Below are 25620 nucleotides of genomic sequence, written 5' to 3' on the forward strand. Positions count from 1 at the left end.
GGCGGCAGTAGCGGAATGGAGCCTGGCGGGAGCGGGGCTGCTTCGAGAGGCGGGGCCGGCAGGCCCGGGCGGAGTGTGGAAGTAGCCGGGCGGGGTCGCGGAGCGCCGCGCTCATCCTCCACCGCTGGGTGGGCAACTAGCGCGGGTCTGGCGGAGCGCGGCGGCGCTCGGAGATCTCGAGGCGACTGGGAGTGGCTGGGCCCCCGGCGGCGCGCCCCTCGGCTGGGCCGGGAGCCGCGCCAGTCGGTGCCCCCAGCCGAGCGCAGTCCGCCTCCCTCCCAAAGATCAGCCGTCCGGAGTGTGACCAGAGGGCATGCCGGATCCACCAGGGGCGCCGCCGCCTGCGCTCGCAGGCCGCGGGTGAAGAAGAAAGCACTGCCTCTCTCGACCCGGAGCGAAGAGGTGACCCGGAGCGAAGAGGTGACCCGAAGCGAAGAGGTGACCCGGAGCGAAGAGGTGATCCGGAGCGAAGAGGGGTCCCGGAGCGAAGAGGCGGTAGGAAGCGAAGAGGTGGCCCTGAGTGAAGAGGTGGTCCGGAGCGAGAAAATGGCGGCAGCCGGGCTCAGCGTAATCGTCACCCACAGTGAGCGCGGGCTGCGAAAGTCCGGCGGGGTCTGTGGGTTTGGCCACGTGCCCTCCTGAAGCGTGTGTCCTTGTGTTCTTCTGGCGTCCGGAAGCGTGGGATCTGGTTTATGCCCTTGGGGCCGACTTTTGTACGGATCTTTTGTTCAGCACACCTTTCCATGTGGCTGGTGTGTTTTGTCTCAGGCCATTTGTTAGATCCTCGATGTCCGTGCTTCACATCGTGGTCCTGGTTGTATGTGTTACTGTGTGCCTGCGTAGTTATTGTGGGTCTTTGTGCCTGGCACTTTTTAGCCATGTTGTGTATGACTGCTGTGTGTCTGGACACCTACGTGTGTGCGAGACTCTGAACTCTTGTCTGCTTTCTGAGTGAGCCGTGGGTTCAAGCGTACACTCTGGGCACCCTTTGGGTCTGCCTACTTTTGGAGTTGACACAGAACAAAGTTCTGTGTCGAGTTCTCCAGAGAGCTGAGTCCATGAGGTTTCCTCAGGACCAATTAGGGGAGACCCCAGGGCCTCGGAATCTGGTGACCAGGATTCTAGATAATTCAGGTTTAAGTGACCTTGAGATGTCTCCTTTCTAGGCAGCTGGTTTCTACTTCACATAGAAGCAGAGTTGGTAACACCTGTCCCACTCACTACTTGTGGCTGTTGAGTAGGCTTAAGGCTTGGCATGATGCACCGGCACAGGCTACCTCCTTATTGTCCACATATCCAGAAAAGAATTAGCACCTCTGCCCCAAAAAGGAATTTCTGCTGTTGGAGTTTATTCATTCATTTGTCTGTTTACTGGGCACCAACCATGTATGTGCCAAGGTGTCCCCAGTGGAAGAGACGTGGAGGAAAAACATTTCCTTGCCCATTACAGCAAAGGAGACAAAAATAGTTCCTTGCCCAGTACAACACAGAGTAGAGGACAGTCAGGCCACAGGATACAGATGGCTTGTGAAGAAAAGCACAGACTTTGAAATCAGATAGATCTGAGGTCAAGTTCTAATTCTAGAGTTGGGTCTCATTAGGCAGGTCTTAATTGGAGTGAACTCGTAGTTTGCTTATCTGTGAAATGGGGAATAATAGGTAGTACCTACTTCATGCGGTTGTTCTGAGAACTAAATAAGATCATGCATGAAATGAGCCTAGTCAGCTCCTTATGCATGTTAAGTGCTTAAAATGTTAGCTGATATCACTGATATTGTTAGTTACTATAATAAAGGAAACAAAAATCCTTGAGCAAGCCTTGAAGGCTGGGTAAATAAAGTGTCAGCCTATATTGGTTTGTGTGAAAGAGTTTTCTTCAGCACTTTTCTCTCTCCCCAGGCAATGAGAAGCATGATCTTCAAGTTATCCCGCAAGAGGGCTGTAGTGAACCAATTGTCCAAGACTTGGCCCAGGCTGTGGAAGAGGCCACAGGGGTCCCGCTGCCTTTTCAGAAACTCATATTTAAGGGTAGGTATTTCTCTTCCAGCTTTGAGCCCTCATTGCTAAAAGGCCTATTTAAAACTGCTTAACTTTAACTAATAGTAACTCTCAGTTTCGAAACTAGGACAATTCTTATTTGCTTGTTAATTCATTCATCACTTCAACAAATATGTATTGAGGACCTACTATGCACTGGACACTTGCAAACATTTGAACAGGTATTAGAGTTGAAGTCACATGAAGGTGACAGAAATATTACCATTTTTGATGAAGCACATGGGCAGTCTTCCCTGGCCAAGTTAGATACTCTTCCCATTGTGTGTTCAGATGGCACTCCCTACCACTTTTGCATAACTTGTACTGAAATTCCTATTAAATAATTGTCTTCATAGTCACCGAACATCTGATTTCTCTAATACAATAACAAACTCCACGAGGGCAGAGATACTGCTATGTGTCCAATGCTCGGCATAGTGCTGGCACAGAGAAGGTATTGAACAAACTTACCAGGGCCTGGATGTGGCAGGCCCAGTGGATGATGTTGATTTCTGCCAGGACACACCCACTGCCATCCCCATTCTCTGGTCTTCCCATTCCCATGGGAACCCATTATTCTGGTATCTGATGAGGCTAAATTTATCCCATTTGGTGCCAGTCGTAAAAAATTTAGTGATGGGAAGCATTTATATTCGTACTTCATAGTGCAGCTCCTTGTCTTTTCTTTTTAAAAACGTTTCATTTTAGAATTATAAAGGCAATAGAAATCCATGTTTCAAAATAGAGGAAAGCACAAAAAAGAAAATGTTCTCCTGGATAAAACCCCTAATAACAATTCAATATATTTCCGTCCAGCCTCTTTTTGTTTGTTTGTCCTGGCATCCCAAAGTGTGGGTTCTCATTTGTGGCTTTTTTTTTTTAGTTGACAAAACTAGGATCATTTCTAGTGATCTTCTTATGACACTGGGTCATCAACATGTATTATGGCATTGAAGTTTCCTGAAAAAATGAGCTTTGATGCCTACAAAGTCTTCTGTTGTACTGATGTATAGTTAATCAGTCCCCTATTCCTGAATTTTTGGCTCTTTCCAGTTTCTCACTATTATGAATAATAGTTATTGTATAACAGTTACTGTGCAGGCACATGTCCAGTTATGTGTTAGGGTAAATATCTAAAGTGAAGTTACTGGGTCAAGAAACCTTCTAAAAAGCTTATACCAATTCATCCTCTTCTCATTAGTGAACACACTACTTCCTGTACCCTTGCTGAAATCTATTTTCACTGTTGTACAATTGTTGCAACCTGACATTACTTTCTTCTTTGTTCAGGAAAATCTCTGAAGGAAATGAAGATGCCATTGTCAGCACTTGGAATACAAAATGGTTGCCGGGTCATGTTAATTGGGAAAAAGGTAAATTGCTTTTTCTACCAGAATACCTCAGAATCAAATGACGAAGGTCTTTTATTCATGTTTCTGTTTAGAAGGCCAAATCGGGGAGCCAGGGTTGGCACTGGCGAAGTAGTGCTCTCTAAACAAATGTAGTCTCTTTGTTCCCTGGAGTCACCAGTTCTCACACCCTCCAGCTCCTGTTGGTTAGGGCTTTCACTCTGGGAATTAGGAGTGGTTATTGCTGCCTCAGTAATGTGGCTTTTGTGTTGGTGGTGGAATCAGTCTGGTTAAAATAGTGCCTGAGGCAGTCCCTACTCACTTGGAGGGGGATTTGCAAGAGAGCGTTCCGTTAGAATAAACCTGTAGATTTTAAAAATAAGTACTCTGCAAACTTCAGGAGCCTCTCTTCCTTTAACCATTCTTTTTACTAAAATCTCACATAAGGATAAACCCTCTTTGGCTGGAAAGAAAGGTTCAGACTAAAGAGGTGATGGAGAAAAAGCCAGTTGGTGAGAAAAGTAGGCCCTGGGGTGATGAGAGAGGGCCATGGCCAGCCCTGCATTGTGACACAGTGGAATTGTTGGTCCTGTGAAGTTCCCTTACTTCGAGCGAGGTGGCTGATTCAGAGTGGAGAGAGGGCAGAGATTAGCAAAGTGGAGGCAAGGAAAGTCTACTCCAGACTTGGAACTGCCAGGAGACTGGCACTCAGGATTTGGACACAGAGAAGAATGTGAACAATTTGGGGTAGTGTAAAAGCAGGAAGCTGCTGGCTACCAATTAAGGTGAGAGAAGGGGAAATAATCTAGAGATTTCTTGCTCAAGGGTCAGGGAGAATGGTGATGGGCAATAAGCGGAACCCAAGGGTTGAGTTCAAGGAAGCTTTAGGACCCTCAGTTGGAGCTGTCCTGGAGTATGTGGAGCCAAGTCCAATTCAAGTCTCTTCTACCTGTTTTGGGCTGTGTAACCTTAAGTTACTTTACAGTAACCTCAATTTCATCATCTGAAACAGTACCTCCTTCACTGGATTGTGATAAGGCTTAAACAATAATACAGGTAAAGTGCTTAGGATGATACCTGGCATACAGGGGATGCTCAGTAAAAGTATTCATCATCATCATCATATTGAATGAGAGAGCTCAGGAATTCCATTTAAAGGAAGGGTAGAATTCCGCCTGTCTCACCGTTCTGGACTCCTCACAGGCATTCACTGTAATTTGTTAACACTCCAGGCTTCAGTCCGGAATCTGTTGGTAATCAGCCCCAGGCTGAGGTTGAATCTGGCACGTGGATCGGCTTTGTTCTCTGAACCCAAGCCGTCAGGGCTGTCTTGCCAGAATGTGTACCTGATACCTTCTGTCTATCTAGTCTAGAGTCTTTGTAGATAGAAAACCTTCATGTATAACCCTCCAGCTTGCCTTCTAAGAAGCAACAGAGTTAAGACGATTTTTTCTAGGTCAGTGGTTTAACCCACTTGTGGTCAGATTTTTTTTTTCCTGACAAAAAAAATTATTGACTTCATTTTATTCTTAAACATTTTAGAACAGTCCAGAGGAAGAAGCTGAAATAAAGAAGTTGAAAGATTTGGAGAAGTCTGTGGAGAAGTTAGCTGACCGACTGAAAGAGTTGAGTAAAGAGCTTACTGGAATCCAGCAGGTAACTCTCTCCGTGGACTTTGTTGTTCTGCCTTCTATGAGAATTCTCTGGAGATACAATTGTCTGGTTACGAGGGCAGACTTTGTTGTCAGACTCCCTGGGTTCAGACCCTGGCTCTACCCTTTCTGTTACTGTGGGCAAGTTTGCCTTTGTCTCAGGTTCCTCATCTGTAAAAAGGGAGTAATGATGGTACCTCCCTCTTAGGGCTGTAGTGGGGATTAAATTACATAATTTGAGCCTGACATATACTAAGTGCTTTATAAGTGTTATCAACACTGTTATTTCCAAACCCCAGCCAGCATCTGTTTGTGCTCCTAGGAGAACACCTGCTATGCTAGGATCATGTATTGTCTAAAATAGAATAAGTAGCTTCTCTCAGTCTAGTCAGCTATAATGTATTTGGCAAGGCAAAGAACATTGTGTTGATTCATAGAAGGTCCAAGTTGACCATAATCTTGGCGTGGGCATAGGGGTCATCTATTCAGTTCCTTATAGTATTAGGGGTGGAGTACTGAAACCAAATAAGGATGAGGAACAGCCCCAAACCACATACTTATTTTTGATCCCTTCATTTTATAACATTTATAGTTGTATGTTTGTGTTTTAACTACAAAAGTAATACATGCTGATTGTACATAGCATTTAAGAAAGCATATGGGCACTAATATGAAAAATAATAATTACCTGTAAGACCCCCAACTCAAAGATAATCATTACTAAAAACTGGAATCTATTTTTTCATCTTAAAAAAAATTGCTATAATGTTAGGTACACTTTGTAAATTGTTCCTTTATTGGTTTGAAAAATTGAACATTTTCCCATGTTATTAAAAATGATCATACGTAACCAAATCATTTTGTTGTATACCTGAAACTAACACAGTATTGTAAATCAGCTATACCTAAATAAAGAAAAAAAGTTTTGACTGAAAAAAAATGGTCATACTTTTCAAAACTTGCATAGTATTTATTTCATCATATGAATGGATCATGGTTTACCTAACCAATTCTCTATTATTCATCACCTAATGTTATTTTACCATTATGTATAATGCTTCCTCTTTTTTTTTAACATCTTTATTGGAGTATAATTGCTTTACAGTGGTGTGTTAGTTTCTGCTTTATAACAAAGTGAATAAGCTATACATATACATATATCCCCATATCTCCTCCCTCCTCTGTCTCCCTCCCACCTTCCCTATCCCACCCCTCTAGGTGGTCACAAAGCACCGAGCTGATCTCCCTGTGCTATGCAACTGCTTCCCACTAGCTAGCTATTTTACATTTGGTAATATATATAAGTCCATGCCACTCTCCCACTTCGTCCCAGCTTACCCTTCCCTCTCCCCATGTCCTCAAGTCCATTCCCTACATCTGCATCTTTATTCCTGTCCTGCCCCTAGGTTCTTCAGAGCCATCTTTTTTTTCTTTTTTTTTAGATTCCATATATATATATATATATATATATATATATATATGTTTGAGCATATGGTATTTCTTTTTCTCTTTCTGACTTACTTCACTCTGTATGACAGACTCTAGGTCCATCCAACTCACTACAAATAACTCAATTTCGTTACTTTTTATGGCTGAGTAATATTCCATTGTATATATGTGCCACATCTTTATCCATTCATCTGTTGATGGACACTTAGGTTGCTTCCATGTCCTGCCTATTGTAAATAGAGCTGCAGTAAATATTGTGGTACATGACTTTTTGAATTATGGTTTTCTCAGGGTATATGCTCAGTAGTGGGATCCTTGGCTTGTAAGGTAGTTCTATTTTTAGTTTTTTAAGGAACCTCCATACTGTTCTCCATAGTGGCTGTATCAATTTACCTTCCCACCAACAGTGCAAGAGGGTTCCTTTTCTCCACACCCTCTCCAGCATTTATTGTTTACAGATTTTTTGATGATGGCCATTCTGACTGGTGTGAGATGATATCTCATTGTAGTTTTGATTTGCATTTCTGTAATGATTAGTGATGTTGAGCATCCTTTCATGTGTTTGTTGACAATCTGTATATCTTCTTTGGAGAAATTTCTATTTAGGTCTTCTGCCCATTTTTGGATTGGGTTGTTTGTTTTTTTTTGATATTGAGCTGCTTGTAAATTTTGGAGATCAATCCTTTGTCAGTTGCTTCATTTGCAAATATTTTCTCCCATTCTGAGGGTTGTCTTTTGGTCTTGTTTATGGTTTCCTTTGCTGTGCAAAAGCTTTTAAGTTTCATTAGGTCCCATTTGTTTATTTTTGTTTTTATTTCCATTTCCCTAGGAGGTGGGTCAAAAAGGATCTTGCTGTGATTTATATCATAGAGTGTTCTGCCTATGTTTTCCTCTAAGAGTTTTATAGTGTATGGCCTTACATTTAGGTCTTTAATCCATTTTGAGTTTATTTTTGTATATGGTATTAGGGAGTGTTCTAATTTCATTCTTTTACATGTACCTGTCCAGTTTTCCCAGAACCACTTATCAAAGAGGCTGTCTTTTCTCCATTGTATATTCTTGCCTCCTTTATCAAAGATAAGGTAACCATATGTGCATGGGTTTATCTCTGGGCTTTCTATCCTGTTCCATTGATCTGTATTTCTGTTTTTGTGCCAGTACCATACTACCTTGGTTACTGTAGCTTTGTAGTATAGTCCAAAGTCCGGGAGCCTGATTCCTCCAGCTCCGTTTTTCTTTCTCAAGATTGCTTTGGCTATTCGGGGTCTTTTGTGTTTCCATACAAATTGTGAAATTTTTTGTTCTAGTTCTGTGAAAAGTGCCATTGGTAGTTTGATAGGGATTGCATTGAATCTGTAGATTGCTTTGGGTAGTATAGTCATTTTCACAATGTTGATTCTTCCAGTCCAAGAACATGGTATATCTCTCCATCTGTTTGTATCATCTCTAATTTATTTCATCAGTGTCTTATAGTTTTCTGCATATAGGTCTTTTGTCTCCTTAGGTACGTTTATTCTTAGTTATTTTGTTCTTTTTGTTGCACTGGTAAATGGGCATGTTTCCTTAATTTCTCTTTCAGATTTTTCATCATTAGTGTATAAGAATACAAGAGATTTCTGTGCATTGATTTTGTATCCTGCTACTTTACCAAATTCATTGATTAGCTCTAGTAGTTTTCTGGTAGCATCTTTAGGATTCTCTATGTACGGTATCATGTCATCTGCAAACAGTGATAGCTTTACTTCTTCCTTTCTGATTTGGATTCCTTTTATTTCTTTTTCTTCTCTGATTGCTGTGGCTAAAACTTCCAAAACTATGTTGAATAAAGGTGGTGAGAGTGGACAGCCTTGTCTTGTTCCAGATCTTAGTGGAAATGGTTTCAGTTTATCACCATTGAGAATGATGTTGGTTGTGGGTTTGTCATATATGGCCTTTATTATGTTGAGGTAAGTTCCCTCTATGCCTACTTTCTGGAGGGTTTTTATCATAAATGGGTGTTAAATTTTGTCAAAAGCTTTTTCTTCATCTATTGAGATGATCATATGGTTTTTATTCTTCAATTTGTTGATATGGTATATCACATTAATTGATTTGTGTATATTGAAGAATCTTTGCATTCCTGGGATAAACCCCACTTGATCATGGTGTATGATCCTTTTAATGTGTTATTGGATTTTGTTTGCTAGTATTTTGTTGAGGATTTTTGCATCTATGTTCATCAGTGATATTGGCCTGTAGTTTTCTTTCTTTGTGACGTCTTTGTCTTGTTTTGGTATCAGGGTGATGGGGGCCTCGTAGAAAGAGTTTCGGAGTGTTCCTCCCTCTGCTATATTTTGGAAGAGTTTGAGAAGGATAGGTGTTAGCTTTTCTCTAATGTTTGATAGAATTCGCCTGTGAAGCCATCTGGTCCTGGACTTTTGTTTGTTGGAAGATTTTTAATCACAGTCTCAATTTCAGTGCTTGTGAATGGCCTGTTTATATTTTCTATTTCTTCCTGGTTCAGTCTCAGAAGGTTGTGCTTTTCTAAGAATTTGTCCATTTCTTCCAGGTTGTCCGTTTTATTGGCATAGAGTTGCTTGTAGTAATCTCTCATGATCCTCTGTATTTCTGCAGTGTCAGTTGTTACTTCTCCCTTTTCATTTCTAATTCTGTTGATTTGAGTCTTCTCCCTTTTGTTGAGTCCAGCTAATGGTTTATCAATTTTGTTTATCTTCTCAAAGAACCAGCTTTTAGTTTTATTGATCTTTGCTATTGTTTCCTTCATTTCTTTTTCATTTGTTTCTGATCTGATCTTTATGATTTCTTTCCTTCTGCTAACTTTGGGAGTTTCTTTGTTCTTCTTTCTCTAATTGCTTTAGGTGTAAGGTTAGGTTGTTTATTTGAGATCCTTGTTTTTTCTTGAGGTAGGATTGTATTGCTGTAAACTTCCCTCTGCTTTTGCTGCATTCCATAGGTTTGGGGTCATCATGTTTTCCTTGTCATTTGTTTCTAGGTATTTTTTGATTTCCTCTTTGATTTCTTCAGTGATCTCTTGGTTATTAAGTAGTGTATTGTTTAGCCTCCATGTGTTTGTACTTTTTACAGATTTTTTTTCCTGTAATTGTTATCTAATCTCATAGCGTTGTGGTTGGAAAAGACACTTGATACGATTTCAATTTTCTTAAATTTACCAAGGCTTGATTTGTGACCCAAGATATGATCTATCCTGGAGAATGTTCCACGAGCACTTGAGAAGAAAGTGTATTCTTTTGTTTTTGGATGGAATGTCCTATAAATATCAATTAAGTCCATCTTGTCTAATGTCATTTAAAGCTTGTGTTTCCTTATTTGTTTTCTGTTTGGATGATCTGTCCATTTGTGTAAGTGTGGTGTTAAAGTCCCCTACTGTGATTGTGTTGCTGTCAATTTCCCCTTTTATGGCTGTTAGCATTTGCCTTTTGTATTGAGGTGCTCCTATGTTGGGTGTATAAATATTTACAATTGTTATATCTTCTTCTTGGATTGATCCCTTGATCATTATGTATTGTCCTTCTTTGTCTCTTGTAATAGTCTTTATTTTAACGTCTGTTTTATCTGATATGAGAGTTGCTACTCCAGCATTCTTTTGATTTTCTTTTGCGTGGAATATCTTTTTCTATCCCCTCACTTTCAGTCTGTATGTGTCCCTAGGTCTGAAGTGGGTCTCTTGTAGACGGCATATATATGGGTCTTGTTTTTGTATCCATTCAGCCAGTCTGTGTCTTTTGGTGGGAGCATTTAATCCATTTACATTTAAGGTAATTATCGATATGTTTGTTCCTATTACCATTTTCTTAATTGTTCTGGGTTTGTTATTGTAGGTCTTTTCCTTCTTTTGTGTTTCCTGCCTAGAGAAGTTCCTTTAGCATTTGTTGTAAACCTGGTTTTGTGGTGCTGAACTCTCTCAGCTTTTGCTTATCTGTAAAGGTTTTAATTTCTCCGTTGAATCTGAATGAGATCCTTGCTGGGTAGAGTAATCTTGGTTGTAGGTTTTTCCCTTTCATCTCTTTAAATATGTCCTGCCACTCCCTTCTGGTTTGCAGAGTTTCTGCTGAAAGATCAGCTGTTAACCTTATGGGGATTCCCTTGTATGTTATTTGTTGTTTTTCCGTGCTTTTAATAGTTTTTCTTTGTGTTTAATTTTTGATAGTTTGATTAATGTGTGTCTTGGCATGTTTCTCCTTGGGTTTATCCTGTATGGGACTCTGCGCTTCCTGGACTTGACTATTTCCTTTCCCATATTAGGGAAGTTTTCAGCTATAATCTCTTCAAATATTTTTTCAGTCCCTTTCTTTTTCTCTTCTTCTTCTGGGACCCCTATAATTTGAATGTTGGTGCGTTTTTTTTTTAATTAATTTTTTTTTTAATTTTTGGCTGTGTTCTGTGTTCGTTGCTGTGCGCGGGCTTTCTCTAGTTGCTGCGAGCGGGGGCTACTCTTCGTTGTGGTGCGTAGGCTTCTCATGGCAGTGGCTTCTCTTGCTGCAGAGCACTGGCTCTAGGCGCACGGGTATCAGTAGTTGTGGCACACAGGCTCAGCAGTTGTGGCTTGTGGGCTCTAGAGCACAGGCTCAGTAGTTGTGGCACACAGGCATAGTTGCTCCATGGCATGTGGGATCTTCCCCGATCAGGGCTCGAACCCATGACCCCTGCACTGGCAGGTGGATTCTTAACCACTGCACCACCAGGGAAGCCCTGTTGGTGCATTTAATATTGTCCCAGAGGTCTCTAAGCCTGTCCTCAATTCTTTTCATTCTTTTTTCTTTATTCTGCTGTGAGGTAGTTATTTCCACTATTTTATCTTCCAGGTCACTTATCCGTTCTTCTGCCTCAGTTATTCTGCTATTGATTCCTTCTAGAGAATTTTAAATTTCATTTATTGTGTTGTTCATCATTGTTTGTTTGCTGTTTAGTTCTTCTAGTCCTTGTGAAACGTTTCTTGTATTTTTTCCATCCTATTTCCAAGATTTTGGATCATCTTTACTATCATTCTGAATTTCTTTTTCAGGTAGACTGCCTATTTCCTCTTCATTTGTTTGGTCTGATGGGTTTTTACCTTGCTCCTTTATCTGCTGTGTGTTTCTTTGTCTTCTCATTTTGCTTAACTTACTGTGTTTGGGGTCTCCTTTTCACAGGCTGCAGGTTCATAGTTCCCGCTGTTTTTGGTGTCTGCCCCCAGTGGCTAAGGTTGGTTCTGTGGGTTGTATGGGCTTCCTGGTGGAGGAGACTAGTGCCTGTGTTCTGGTGGATGAGGCTGGATCTTGTCTTTCTGGTGGGCAAGACCGTGTCCAGTGGTCTGTTTTGGGGTTTCTGTGACCTTATTATGATTTTATGCAGACTCTCTGCTAATGGATAGGGTTGTGTTCCTGTCTTACTAGTTGTTTGGCATAGGGTGTTCTGTTGTATCTTGCTGTATCTTGTATCTTGCTGGTCGTTGAGTGGAGTTGGTCTTAGTGTTGAGATGGAGATCTCTGGGAGTGCTTTCACCATTTGATATTACATAGAGCCGGGAGGTCTCTGGTGCACCAGTGTCCTGAAATTGGCTCTCCCACCTCAGAGGCACAGGCCTGACACCCGACAGGAGCACCAAGACCCTGTCAGTCACATGGCTCAAAAGAAAAGGGAGAAGAAAGAAAGAAAGGAAGAAAGAAAGAGAGAGAGGGAGGGAGGGAAGGAAGGAAGGAAAGGAAGGAAGGAAGGAGGAAAGAAAGAGGAAGAAAGAGAAAAGGAAAGAAAAGGAAGGAAGGAAGGAAAGAAAAGAAAGTTATTAAAATAAAAAATAATCATTAAAAATAAAAAATTTAAAAGTAGTAAAAAGAGAGAAGAAAGAAAGAAGGAAAGAAAAAATGAAAGAAAGAAAGAAGAGAGCAACCAAACCAAAAAACAAATCCACCAGTGATAACAAGTGCTAAAAACTATACTTAAAAAAAAAAAAAAAGACAGACAGAACCCTAGGACAGATGGTAAAAGCAAAGCTATACAGACAAAATCACACACAGAAGCATACACATACACACTCACAAAAAGAGAAAAAGGAACAATATATATGTACCTATATATTAAAAAAAAAAGGAGGAAGAGAGCAACCAAGTCAATAAACAAATCTACCAATGATAATAAACTCTAAATACTAAACTAAGATAAACATAAAACCAGAAACAAATTAGATGCAGACAGATCCCACTGCTCCTGAGGCTTCTGGGAGAGATTTCCCTTTCTCTTCTTTGTTCGCACAGCTCCTGGGGTTCAGCTTTGGATTTGGCCACGCCTCTGCATGTAGGTCGCCTGAGGGCGTCTGTTCTTCGCTCAGACAGGATGGGGTTAAAGTAGCTGCTGACTCGGGGGCTCTGGCTCACTCAGGCCGCGGGGAGGGAGGGGTACGGATGCGGGGCGAGCCTGCGGCGGCAGAGGCCGGTGTGACATTGCACCAGCCTGATGCGCACCGTGCGTTCTCCCGGGGAAGTTGTCCCTGGATCACGGGACCCTGGCAGTGGCAGGCTGCACAGCCTCCCAGGAGGGGAGGTGTGGATAGTGACCTGTGCTTGCACACAGGCTTCTTGGTGGCGGCAGCAGCAGTCTTAGTGTCTCATGCCCGTCTCTGGGGTCCGCGCTGATAGTCGGGGCTCGCGCCCGTCTCTGGAGCTCGTTTACGCGGTGCTCTGAATCCCCTCTCCTCGCGCACCCCGAAACAATGGTCTCCTGACTCTTAGGCATGTCCAGACTTTTCCCGGACTCTCTCCCGGCTAGCTGTGGCACACTAGCCCCCTTCAGGCTGTGTTCATGCAGCCAACCCCAGTCCTCTCCCTGGGATCTGACCTCCGAAGCCCGAGCCTCAGCTCCTAGCCCCCGCCCGCCCCGGGTGAGCAGACAAGCCTCTCGGACTGGTGAGTGCTGGTCGCACCTATCCTCTGTGCAGGAATCTCTCCGCTTTGCCCTCTGCACCCCTGTTGCTGCGCTCTCCGCGCTCTCCTCCGTGGCTCCGAAGCTTCCCCTCCCCACCATCCCCCATCTCCGCCAGTGAAGGGGCTTTGTAGTGTGTGGAAACCTTTCCTCCTTCACAGCTCCCTCCCACTGGTGCAGGTCCCGTCCCTATTCTTTTGTCTCTGTTTTTTCTTTTTTTCTTTTGCCCTACCCAGGTACGTGGGGGAGTTTCTTGCCTTTTGGGAAGTCTGAGGTCTTCTGCCAGCGTTCAGGAGGTGTTCTGTAGGAGTTGTTCCACATGTAGATGTACTTCTGATGTATTTGTGATCTCCACGTCTTACTCCTCCGCCATCTTGAAGCCATAATGCTTCTTTGAACGTCCTCGGACATAAATCTTTTTTGACTGTTCCCAATTTTTTTGGTAGAATAAATTCTTTGAGTTGGAATTGCCAGCTAATATATACTACATGTTATCAAATCTGCATCTGTAGCCTATGGCTTTGATCCTCAGAGATCCCTGCTGTCCACCTGTTGTCACCAGCTAACTGGTCATTAGGCCAAGCACTGTGAATAAACAGAGAGACAATTTAATAAAAATAATGTAAGTGCTGCCATTTGTTAGCATTCATACATCTGTGTCAGGAATTCTATTAAAGGTCTACATATATTTCTCTTTATCCTCATGGTAACCCTCTGGGGTGTGGGTATCATGATCTCCATTTTAAAAATGAGAACACCAAGGCACAGATAGGTTAAGGAACTTGCTCAAGGTCACAAGCCAGTACAGTGCAGTCAGAATTGAAGCCCAGGCCTATCAAACTCTAAACCCTGTGCTCTTAATGTCTGCTTCTCGTGTGCGAGTATACACTGGTGACCGGGGGCTTCACCAGAGCCAGGCCTCCGCAGGCATTTGTGACCCCAGTGGACCATGTAAGATAGACCATGTAATGGCCTGCAGCCTACTACAGTGCTTGGGGTGGCCCAGGGCCGGCTCTTCTGTTTTTCCTAAGAGGTGAAGTTGCGGGCCTGAGGTCTGGCCCAGCCTGTTGGGGAATGTGGACTCAGGGTGTGGCTGCTTCATCAGTGCCTTGGCTTGGAGTTTTCCATCAGCCTCAAGGAACCCTTGCAATAATGCATCATTCCTCCACAGGGTTTTCTGGCCAAGGATTTTCAAGCTGAAGCTCTCTGCACACTCAACAGGAGAGTAAAAGCCACAATCGAGAAGTTTACGAAGATCTTGGAAGAGATTGACGCACTAGTAAGTAAATGTTCAGCTGAGAAGAACTAGTTTCCTTTGACTGTTTTTCAGTCAGTTTCATTCCTTCAGTATCGCACTCACTGCCTGAGGGTATTGAGCACCTATCGTGTACCAGACACTGCTAGGTCTTTGGTGAATACACAGAAAGGTAAGATGGTTCCTGGTTTCTCCTGTCCCACCAACATAGGGCTTTTGTCGTATTATTTATGTATTTACGTATATTTATTTATTTTGGCCATGGCATGCGGGATCTTAGTTCCCCGATCAGGGATTGAACCCATGCCCCTGCATTGAGAGCGCAGAGTCTCAACCACTGGACTGCCAGGGAAGTCCCTGTCATTTTTATTTATGTATGCCAGTAGCATCTAATCCTCAGGAAGCTGGGACCCAAATGGTCCATGATCTCATGGTTAGAGAAACACGGGGCTTAACTTTCCTAACACACATGTGTCTGACATTTCACTGAGCTCATTATCTGTACAGAATTCAGTCAGACCCAGCTCCTGTGAGGCTGTTGGGAATCATTGATGCCACGCTCCCTCTTAGAGATGGCACAGTAATGATATCTCTAGCCTAAACTACTCTGCTTGGGATTCTTGGGGAGGCGTGGTAAAGAAGAAGCAGAAAAGCACTGTGCTTTTCCTGCCACACTGAGCTTATGGTCCAGCCAGGACACAGTATCCATGCACAGGAAACAGTGAGAGGACAAAGTCCATGTTATAGATCTATCGCCCCCACACCAAGAACAAAGGGAGCTTGTATAGGGGTGAGAGCCATGGGAAGGGCCATGTAGGGTACAGATCCAGGGAAGTGATTCCTGAAAATGCACGTCATTCACATTAGTGACCTGTGGCCTGTTCGGTATACTGTAGGTATTTCTGACGTGTTCTTATGTCATTTTCACTGAGGATTATTTATACGTCAACTTATTCTTCCATAGGTTCTGCCGGAAAATGTCAAAGACAGTCGAATGAAAAGGAAGGGTTTGGTGAAAAAGATTCAGGTGAGTTGTGTGGTAGGGCATCACAAAGTGTAATGTGTTGGTGCATGTATCTGTTCAAAGTAGGGTAGAGTACAAGTGTGGTGTGGCCTCTCTTTGGTTGTTATATCTCAGCATGAACCCAGAACTTAAGAGAAGAGCTCCTTTCATGTCCCTGATTTAAATTTGGATTTAAACTAATTGGGAAGGAAGATGGCCGGAGAGCAGATAGGGCTGACATGTTATACTGATCCGATGGACAGGACCCCCTGAAATCATGCAGTTGCAGTGGCCTGGCTTCCTGTCCTCAGCACCCTTTGGGAGTTGTTGGCATAGATCACTGTCAGAAGCCCTGGCCCTGTGCTTCCTGTACCTCCCCTCCTTCCTCTGGAGCCCAGGCCATCTCCATCCCTGCACACCTGTTTCAGCCTGAGTCAGTCGCCCAGGGGTTCCCCAGAGTGGCTGGGCAAAGAGCTTTCTGCCCCCGAGTGGGCCCTTCCTTACTGCTCTGCATTTACCTTGTAGGCGTTCCTAGCTGTGTGTGATGCAGTGGAGCAGAGCATCTGCCAGGAGACAGAGTGACTGCAGTCCACAAGCTTGGCCTTGGCCGACTGAGGGGAGGCGGAGGAGGCTATGCTGCCTTGAAGAACAGCTCCACCAGCTCTGCACTCTCTGGAACAGAAGTTACATGCTTTCCCCGGGGCTGCTGGGGACAACTGGCTGATTGCCAGTTTTCCTTCTCTTATACCTGCTCTCAGTGAACAAGTATTGTTTGTGCAATCTTAGCGCACCTGTCAGTTTCTCGTTCCGTCTGTGAATATCTGTGCTGTCCAGCAGCCCACCTTGTCTGGAGAGGGCCTCCTCTGCCCAAGTCTTCCCAGCTTTTTTGACTTTTGGATGCTTTCTTTGGGCTGGTGAGAGCTCTCAGTTGTCCTGGGGTAGTTCTGGGTTTATCAGCTATCCTGTCTTCAGATAATGAGGCCTTTTTGCCCTTATGATCCCATAGTCCCATCTGTGTAAACCAGAATCACTAGGAGGCTACATCTGGTCAGGAATGTTAGGAATGGCTCAGAACAGGTGTTTGGCACACAGGTAGTCCAAGTATCTCTCACTGTGACCTAATTCTGGAAGAGCTGGCTGGGTTGTGGGTTCATAGACCCTGTCTTCACCCCCCAGTGACCCTGACCAGTCACAGGCCGTGAGGTCTCAGGGGGCCGCTCCTGGACTGGGGCCTGTGGTTGATCCATGGGCTTCCTTGTCTCCAAGCAAATCTCTAGGAGGTTACAGCCCAGAGTTGACTAAGCCTCTGCTCAAAACCGGGTCACAACCATGGCTTAGGAGGGGCAGAGAAGACAGACTGAATAATAAAGCAGGCAGGTAGTGAGGGCCACCATAAACTTCTCAGGAGTTCCTTCAAAGGCATTTCTGTTAACCGTACCCTTCTGAGATCTACATGTCCTTCGAGTTCCTTCGAGGCTCTTTTTGTCTGTTTTGTGGCCCTTTTCCCCTTCATTGTTACTAAAAAAATAAAACAGTTTATATATACGTCAGCAAGCAGAAGAGTGTTTAGACTTTTTTTCCCTTTTGTTAGATGAAGTATGGGAAGCAAAAGCCTTCTGAGGTTCTAGTCTAGTTATGTTATAAAGTTGAGAGTGGCCCTGTGTGCTGGAATGCTTAAACAGGTCAGCTGCCATCACCCCATTTTTTCTCACAGTGCCCAGGAGACAGGCTTCCAACAGGCCACTCTGAAGCCAACCTTCTTTGGCAGAGAGGGAGTCTGTGAAGTCCCAGGCATTTAGGGCTGCGTGGGTGGGACTAGGCCAAGGTGGTGGTTAGGGGTGGACAAGTGGACAAGGCTTGGGGCCCGGTCCGCCCACCCCCAGCTTTAATCAGAGCAGTCCAGTATTTGTCTGTTTCTAGGTAGCAGCTGTGTGGCCTTGGGCCACAGCACATTCCTGTGTGCCAGATACCACTCTAAGTTCTTGAGGTGTATTGGTCATTTAATCCTCACACAGTCTGGGAGGTAGACAGATACTATCCCTGTTTCATAGATGAGCTCAGGTAATTTGCTCAAGATCACAGAGTAAGTGACAAAGCCAGGACACAAACTGGGCAGCTTGAGTCCGAGCCCAAGTCCTTAATCTCTGCCGGTTTGCCTCCCAACTGACATGGAGTTGCTCACACCCTCTCATTTTCTCTTTTCCTTCTATTTATCTCCCATGTTGGCCTCCGTAGCTCCCCTCTGGCCCTCTCCAGTTCATTCTCCACAGAGCAGCTGAGTGATCATGAAGTACACAAATTACCATGTCAGTTCCCTGCTTAAAAACCTTAAAAACCTCAGAGGCCAAGGTCTGTACCCTGCTCCCTTCTCATCTCAGGCCACTCTCCTGTTTGTTCTCTGCTGTCAGCCACTCCGGTCTAGTTCAGGCCCTCAGGTGCTCTGTGCCCTGTCCCGCCCTGGGGTCTTCACACACACTGTTCCTCTGCTTGGACAGCTCCACGCCATCCTTCCCCTTCCCCTACCCCTGTCCTAGGTGACTCCTGTTCATGCTTCAGAACGTAAGTGTCTTTTCATGGAGAAACCTCACCTACTACTGTCAGAGAACATCAAGCCCGCAGGTGATATCCTCTCACAGTTTGTCATGACTTTTTACAATAAACTTGGTAATAATAATCATGGTCTATGATGATTTATTTGTGGGATTATTTGATTAATATTTGCATTTATGCTAGACTGTGAGTTCCTTGGGTTAAGGAGCTTCTTTGTCTTGTTAACAGTGTATTTCAAGCAGATTGTCTGGTTTATATTAGATGCTCAGTAAATATCTGGAGAATGAATGAATGTTGACTGCACACATTAATAGTGAAATTTCCACTGCTGCACTCACCCACTGAAGCTCTGTCAGCACTGGGATTTACAGCATCCGCTAGCCATTGTCTTATTTAAGGGTGGGCTGCCCAGCAGATGTGCAGGGTAGTAACACGGCCCGCTCACATAGATCTGCACATCTATAGGGCATCTCTACCTATGAACAGGGAAAGAGTACGCTTCAGTTTCCCACTTGCCCATAACATGATCAGTCGTGCCGCAGGGGAACAACTGGGGCTCTGTGATCCCACAAACATCCTTCAGCCTTACAGAGTTGGAAGAATTCTCCCACACATTTTCTGTTCAGTCAATTATTTCTGCTTATCCTTCAAGGCACAGCTTAAAGTTTATCCCCTCTGAGAAGCCCTTCTTCATCTTTTAGTCAGGACTCTTAGTTGAAAACACGGCAAACCTATTCCCGAGAGATTGTTGAAATAGAAAATTTGTTGATAGGATGTTATCTCATGTAACTTTGGGAAGTTCAAGGGCAGTTGGACTTCAGGAACACAAATGCTGCCTGAAATTTCTCTCTGTATCTCATTGCATGTCACTACCAGAGAGGAACTGCCTCTGTTTCCTTCTTTCTTTTTTTTTTTTTTTTAACATCTTTATTGGAGTATAATTGCTTTACAATGGTGTGTGTTTCCTTATTTCTGATTTGAAAAATCTGGAGAATAATTTTCTGGCCAATCAGCAGTGGTCATGGCAGCAGGGTCACATGCATAGACAGGCCTTTGGGGCCCACGCTTACCTTTCAGGGTCGTTCCCAGAGACAGGGCCACAGTTTCCACATCTGTAAAGTGGGGAATTAGGTCTTTCTTTCTGTGTGGTGTTCTGGCACATTGCTCAGGCTTAACCTTTGTGATTCCTCATCATGTGAGTGGAAGCCTTGGAGGGGAGGGTCACTGAGGAGAAGCTGGGCTGAGCTCTGCCACTTGGGTCTAAGAGGGGCTTCCCACTTAGGGCAGAGACTTAGATGTCACCAATATCCACTCTTCCTACACTAAGTGAACTACTAATTTGCAGCTTAGTATGTGGCCAACCAGATAAAATAATATTTCCCAGTCTTTTTGCACTAGCATGGCAAAGAGACTACATTTTAGCCAATGGGTTGTGTATACATCTTAGGGAAGCATCGTCAGATTCAGTAGAGCGCCCTTTCCCCCTCTCTGTGGGCTGAGTGTAGACATGATGGTTGGAATTGAAGCAGCTATTTGGACAAGGGGTGGAAACTGATAAGGATAGCAGAGTATAATATAAAAGTAACATGAAGTTAGCATACTAATAGGTCTGTGTGTGAGAGAAATTAACTATTATCTGTTTAAGCCACTGTTATTTTGGCTTTTTGGTCTCTCACAGCCAGACTTAATCCTATACCAACCCTATGCAGGTGGGAAACAAGTGTCTATTGTCAATAGCCATAGAAGGGCCTTACAGGTGACCTCTCAGTTCCTGCTACCTGCAGACCTATCAGCAACAATTCCTGCCCAGGTGAGCTGTGTGTGTCCAATGTCAACATATTTAACAACCAGTCAGAATGGATGTTGACTAAAAGAGCAGAGCAGGGTCTGGACATGATCCTGCTGTGGTGGCCAGGGTGCAGGGGGACACTCAAGGGTTTGGGGCAGTACCTGTTGTCAACAATTACAGACCTGGTTCAGTATTGTAATGAACAGTCAGATGTATGATGAATACCACCTGAATATCAGCCATGATAGTGTCGACATGTGTGGGTGTGTGTGTGTGTGAGTGAGATTTGGGGTGCTGGTACAGCCCAGGGAGAAAACTGTGAGGGGTGTGGGACCCTCCCAAAGGCTGTTCGAGGCTGGGCCTTGCAGTGGCAGAGGGTACAGATTTCACTTAGGTTCTTGACCTCAGTGACAGGCCAGGCTGGGGCACACAGGAGCACTGCATAGAGCCCTGGGGACAGGGACTGACTCTCAGAGTCCTGACCCCCTCGAGAAGGCAGAAGATGCCTGGGACCTCTAGGGGAACATGTGACAGGGTTGAGGAGCACCAGAGTGATGGAGAGGACATCAGATTCAGAATAGGGAGGACTGCAAAATTCGCCCCTATGCCAGCCTCCTCCCCAGGATCCCCAAAGACACTGACCTGCTTGGCCAGGTTGTGCTGAATCTTTTATTTCATGTCATATCCTCTCCATGCCCACCAAGGTTCTCCAGCCTGAAGCTTCATGGCTCAAGGGGCTCCTGTGGGGTTGGCATTTGCCATCGTTCACGATCTGGATGTCCTGTCTTTTTTCTAGGATCATAGCAGACAAGGATGAGGCCACCTCCTCAGGAACCGTAATGTACCCTCAGGAACCCTGGCCCAGTCCAGACCCCCTGCTGAGTTCTGCCCACCCACCCAGTGTACAGTGCGGGGGAGGTCCCAGGGCTCCCTGGGCATATCCTTCTACAGCTTTTCCCTCTGTACACCCTCCCCCGGGGCGGTTTCAGCATCCTGGGCTTTCAACCACCTCTGCATGCTGTTGGCCGCAAATCTGTCTGGCCTGGACCTCTGTCTTAGGCTCCAGGCCTGTTCATGTGATTGTCCATTGTACATCGCCGCTGGGATGTCCCAGAGGCTCCACTGTCCACGAACATCATCGCCCCACAAGCCTGCCACACACACCCTGCCCCCCGCCACATGGCACCACCAGCCACCCAAGCCTACAAGTTAGAAACCAGCGTGTTGCTCTTGCTTCCTTCCTGCCTGTCAACCCCTCACATCCAATCTCACAGCTTGTCGATTCTACGCCCAATGTAACCATGAGTCTTTAATTATCATGATTGTTTTCCAAGTTAGGACAGTGTCCATCTGTCTAGAGTATTGCAGCTTCCAAAGACTTTCTTCTCTTCTGTGTTCTCACTTAGCTCTGGCCGGCTCAAGTTCTGATGAATGAAGAAATGAGACCAAGTAGGAGATCCGATGTACCAAGGTCATGTTCTGGCCCTGCTCGCTCTAGACTCATTTCTTGCCTTTCCCCCATTCTCCTTTAAATGAGAATGTACTCCAGCATACCCACCTTCTTATATTTCCTCAAATATAAACTTTCTTTCCCTTCTAGATCTTTCCAAACTCATTTCTCTACTTGGAATTACCTTCCCTTGTTTCTTCTTTTTCCTACCTAATTTCTACTTATCCCTCAGGGCTGAGCTGAGGTGTCACCTCCCCTGGGAAGTCTTCTCTGCCTTGTCCTTGCCTGGTACCCACAGTACCCTGTGCGCCCCCATCTGGGCCTTTAGCATTCTGTGCTGCCGTTGGCTGACCTTCAGCTTGGCTTCCCCCTTAGACTGACTGTTTGCCCCAGGAGCCGGTAATGCTGTCTAGCTTATTATGCCCTGTTGTATCCCCAGTGCCCAGCACACAGTAGGTGTTCAATAAATAATTGTTGGCTGGAGGAATAAATGAACAAATAAGGTCACCTAGTCAGTCGGGGGCAGAACAAGGAAAAGAGCCCAGAGTTTCTACCTGAACCCCGAACCCCCAACCAGTGGGCTTTCTGCTTGGAACCATGTGCCTTCTTTTGATTTATACTTGCACTCACTATGTTATGGGCAAATGTTGGAGGACTCTTCCCAGGCCAAGTGTGAGTGAAGGAATAAGCAGGTCAAGTCCTGCTCCTTTCAGACTCATATGCACCACTGATGGGGCCCACCCAAGCCAACCCAGGGGAAGGTGGGGGGGTGCACTTACATGCGAGCCAAGCAGAGCTTGCATTCACTGTCATACGTGACCCCGTCAGTGCCACAGACCGTGTCATATATCTAGGGGCAGACTGGAGATTCTGCCATGTGCTCACAGATGGGCTGTGGAAGAGAGGAAGGGGGAGGCGCTCAGGGATTCGGAGGCAGAGAGGAGGGACGTGGGGGCTCTGCTTGCAGCCAGGTGGGGATCTCCACAGAGGAGCCAGATTCAAGAAGGCCCCAGTGTGGATCCAAAGAGCATGAAACCAACCACTCAGGGCCCTTTGGCACGTTTGCTTATGTGTGTGTACACGACCGTGGACCATGGGTGTGTACATAAGTGTGTACCTACATCTGCTGAGCCCAAGTATGCGGGCATCCAGGTGAGTGCCTGTCTTTATGGGCTCACACACTCCTCATGGGGTCTAATAGAACCCTGCTTCTGGTCCTATTGAGGACCCCGGGAGACGGAACCACCCATCATTCCTAGGAGGCCCCGCCTCCCTGGGGGCTCCTGAACTCACCCTGGCCCGCATGACCTATCAGGCCCCTAGTATGAGAAGGCTGGAGAAATAGGACTTAATTGAAGCTCAGCCTGAAAGGGTTTCAAGCCAGCCCTGAGGTCAGGGTCAGGACTAGGATTGGGGTCTGGGGTAGGAATAGGGTGAGGGGGGCAGTGCCCTGCAGCAGTGAAGGCCCCAGGTCCGAGAGACCTGAACTCTGCACTGATTAGCCATGAATCTTTAGCGAAGTGGGTGGGCCTGCTCAGCCTGGAAGGGCTAACCTGGGGAGCATACAGGCTCAGGAGGCCACCCTGGTCACTGCGGAGGCATTGAAGGTATATGAGCAGGAGTGTAAAGAAGAAGAAGCCTGGTTTCCCAGCATGGATGAGAGGGCTCCCCTCTGCAGAAGGAAGGCCGGATCAGCAGCCCTGAGTCCAGAACTGCAAGCAGCTGCCTTACCATTCTTGAGAAAATGAACTTTGCTGCCGACACTGGCACTTCTGAAAGGCAAAGAAGCAAGAATTAGGTGATACTGGCTCTAGGCCCCAGGTCCAGGGGCCTGAGGACAGCTTCTTTGGGGCATCTGTCCAGCCACCACCCAATCTGGAATTCCTCAAGGAAAGGTTGTGAGTCACCAGACAGGTGCTCCCAGAAAGCTCATGTGACCTTGTATTATAAGAACTGAGACAGAAAGTCTAGAATTAGGGAGATGAAAGTCCAGCCTGTTAGTTATTAGTCAGATCCCATTGGGATTGTTATGTTCCATACAATAGCAATGAAAATAATTCAGTTACTGTGTACCAGGCCTTGACAACACGTGATCTTGACTGCTATTCACAGCTTTCTCAAGCCTGTGTAACAGGCAGGAGAGGAAGCAGTGGTCTGCGACCCCCAGAGGCACTCATTTCCTCAGCTGCCAGGAGTATTGGCTGCTCATGGCAGAGTCCTTTCCTGGGAATTACCCTCAGAGAATGGAGTTGGCTTGCCCAAGGTCACATTCCCTACCCAGAAAAAGCTCACATCCAACGTCAGGGTGATGTGGGTACAACGGTCTGAACTCCTCCTCTCTACTCAGAATGATGCTAATGGGCCATCCTAGCTCTACTACATCACAGTCAACATCCCTCATCCCTCATAGGTGTTACCCCGTGAGCACTCCCCAGAGTCTGCTTCCCGGGGAACTTGACCAACTTATGAAAGAGACTCACAGGTAAAGCAACACAGTTTGTTAAGGGCAGAGCTTGGATTTGCACATGGATCTATCACTCCACACATGCAGTCATGCCCCATGGCCCCTCGAGGTCTGGACGAACTTCTTACAGGACACAAGCAAATTGTGATGTGACTGGCGAGCGTGACAGGTGGATGAGGGAACGGGAGCTGTGTTTAAGACCACAGGTGTCAGGAAAGGTATCCACGTAAATTGAAGAAGGGCAGGCTGCTTCCTGAAGTCTCTGAAGGGCTGTCATGGGGCCGTGGGAGAGATGAGCTCTTCTCAGCCTCACAGGGCACAGCTCATCTGTGTGAGGAGGCTGCAGAGAAGCAGGTGTGGGTTCCAGAATTTTCTCTCAGTGGGAGCTATGCCTTAATGAAGGAGGCTGTCTCCAGAAGTGGAGAGCTCTCTATCCCTAGAGGTGGGCAAGGCGCTGTGGTTTTAGCTTTTCCTGGAGATGCTATGACAAGAGATTTCCAAGGCAGAGAGGAAGAAGGGAACCAAAACTGACCTCTGATGCACTGTTGAAGTGTCAACATGCATATCTAGCTTCGTCACCACACTGCTCAAAACCCTTCCATGTCATAATCACCCAAAATGGATATTATCCAAATGTCCATCAACAGGCGAATGGATAAACTGTGATACACACATACAGTGCAATACAACTCAACAATAAAAACAAGCCAATAGGGCTTCCCTGGTGGTGCAGTGGTTAAGAATCAGCCTGCCAGTGCAGGGGACACGGATTCGAGCCCTGGTCCAGGAAGATCCCACATGCCGCGGAGCATCTAAGCCCGTGCGCCACAACTACTGAGCCTGTGCTCTAGAGCCTGCGAGCCACAACTACTGAAGCCCACATGCCTAGAGCCCGTGCTCCACAACAAGAGAAGCCACCACAGTGAGAAGCCCGCGCACCACAACAAAGAGTAGCCCCTGCTCGCTGCAACTAGAGAAAGCCTGCGTGCAGCAACAAAGACCCAACTAAGCCAAATATAAATAAATAAATAAATAAATAAATAAATACATTTAAAAAAACCCAACAATCCAATAACTGATAACATGCAACACCATGGCTGAATCTCAAAAACACGCCTAAGAAGCCAGACACAAAAGAATCCACACTGTATGGTTTCATCTGTGTGACATTCTAGAGCAGGCAAGCTAATGTATGGTGGAAAAAAGAGCTGTGGTTACCTCTGGGGCAGGGGTGGGGTAGGGGCAGGGATTGACTGTCATGAGAGAAATTTCTGGAGTGATGGAACTCTTCTGTATCTCGGTCAGGGTCTGGATTACACAGGTATATGCCTCATCAAAACTCATTGAATAGGGCTTCCCTGGTGGCGCAGTGGTTGAGAGTCCACCTGCCGATGCAGGGGACACGGGTTCATGCCCCGGTCCGGGAAGATCCCACATGCCGTGGAGTGGCTGGGCCCATGAGCCACGGCTGCTGAGCCTGCGCGTCCGGAGCCTGTGCTCCACAACGGGAGAGGCCACAGCAGTGAGAGGCCCGCGTACCGCAAAAAAACAAACAAACAAACAAACAAAAAACATTGAATAGGATTCATTGAGTGACAAGACTTGTGCCTTTCATGGTGCATAATTGTTAATGGGGGGAAAAAGCATTAAAAAATATATAAAGCCCTTCCAAGGCTCCCTATCGTGACCGCTAAGCCTCTTCATGTT

At 45.5% G+C, this 25620-nt stretch overlaps 1 protein-coding gene across 1 annotated transcript; it reads left to right on the top strand.

Moving 5' to 3' along the window:
- On the top strand, positions 1–18334 carry BAG1 (BAG cochaperone 1). Its single transcript, XM_081236209.1, has 7 exons — positions 1–583; positions 1900–2028; positions 3328–3410; positions 4929–5042; positions 14574–14681; positions 15622–15684; positions 16186–18334. The coding sequence occupies exons 1-7, from the start codon at positions 16–18 to the stop codon at positions 16240–16242; spliced, it is 1122 nt and encodes a 373-aa protein (XP_081092335.1). The 5' UTR covers positions 1–15; the 3' UTR covers positions 16243–18334.
- Positions 18335–25620: the final 7286 nt, after the last annotated feature.

This window comes from Mesoplodon bidens (assembly GCF_964165515.1).
Source record: "Mesoplodon bidens genome assembly, chromosome: 6".
Classification (NCBI taxonomy): domain Eukaryota; kingdom Metazoa; phylum Chordata; class Mammalia; order Artiodactyla; family Ziphiidae; genus Mesoplodon; species Mesoplodon bidens.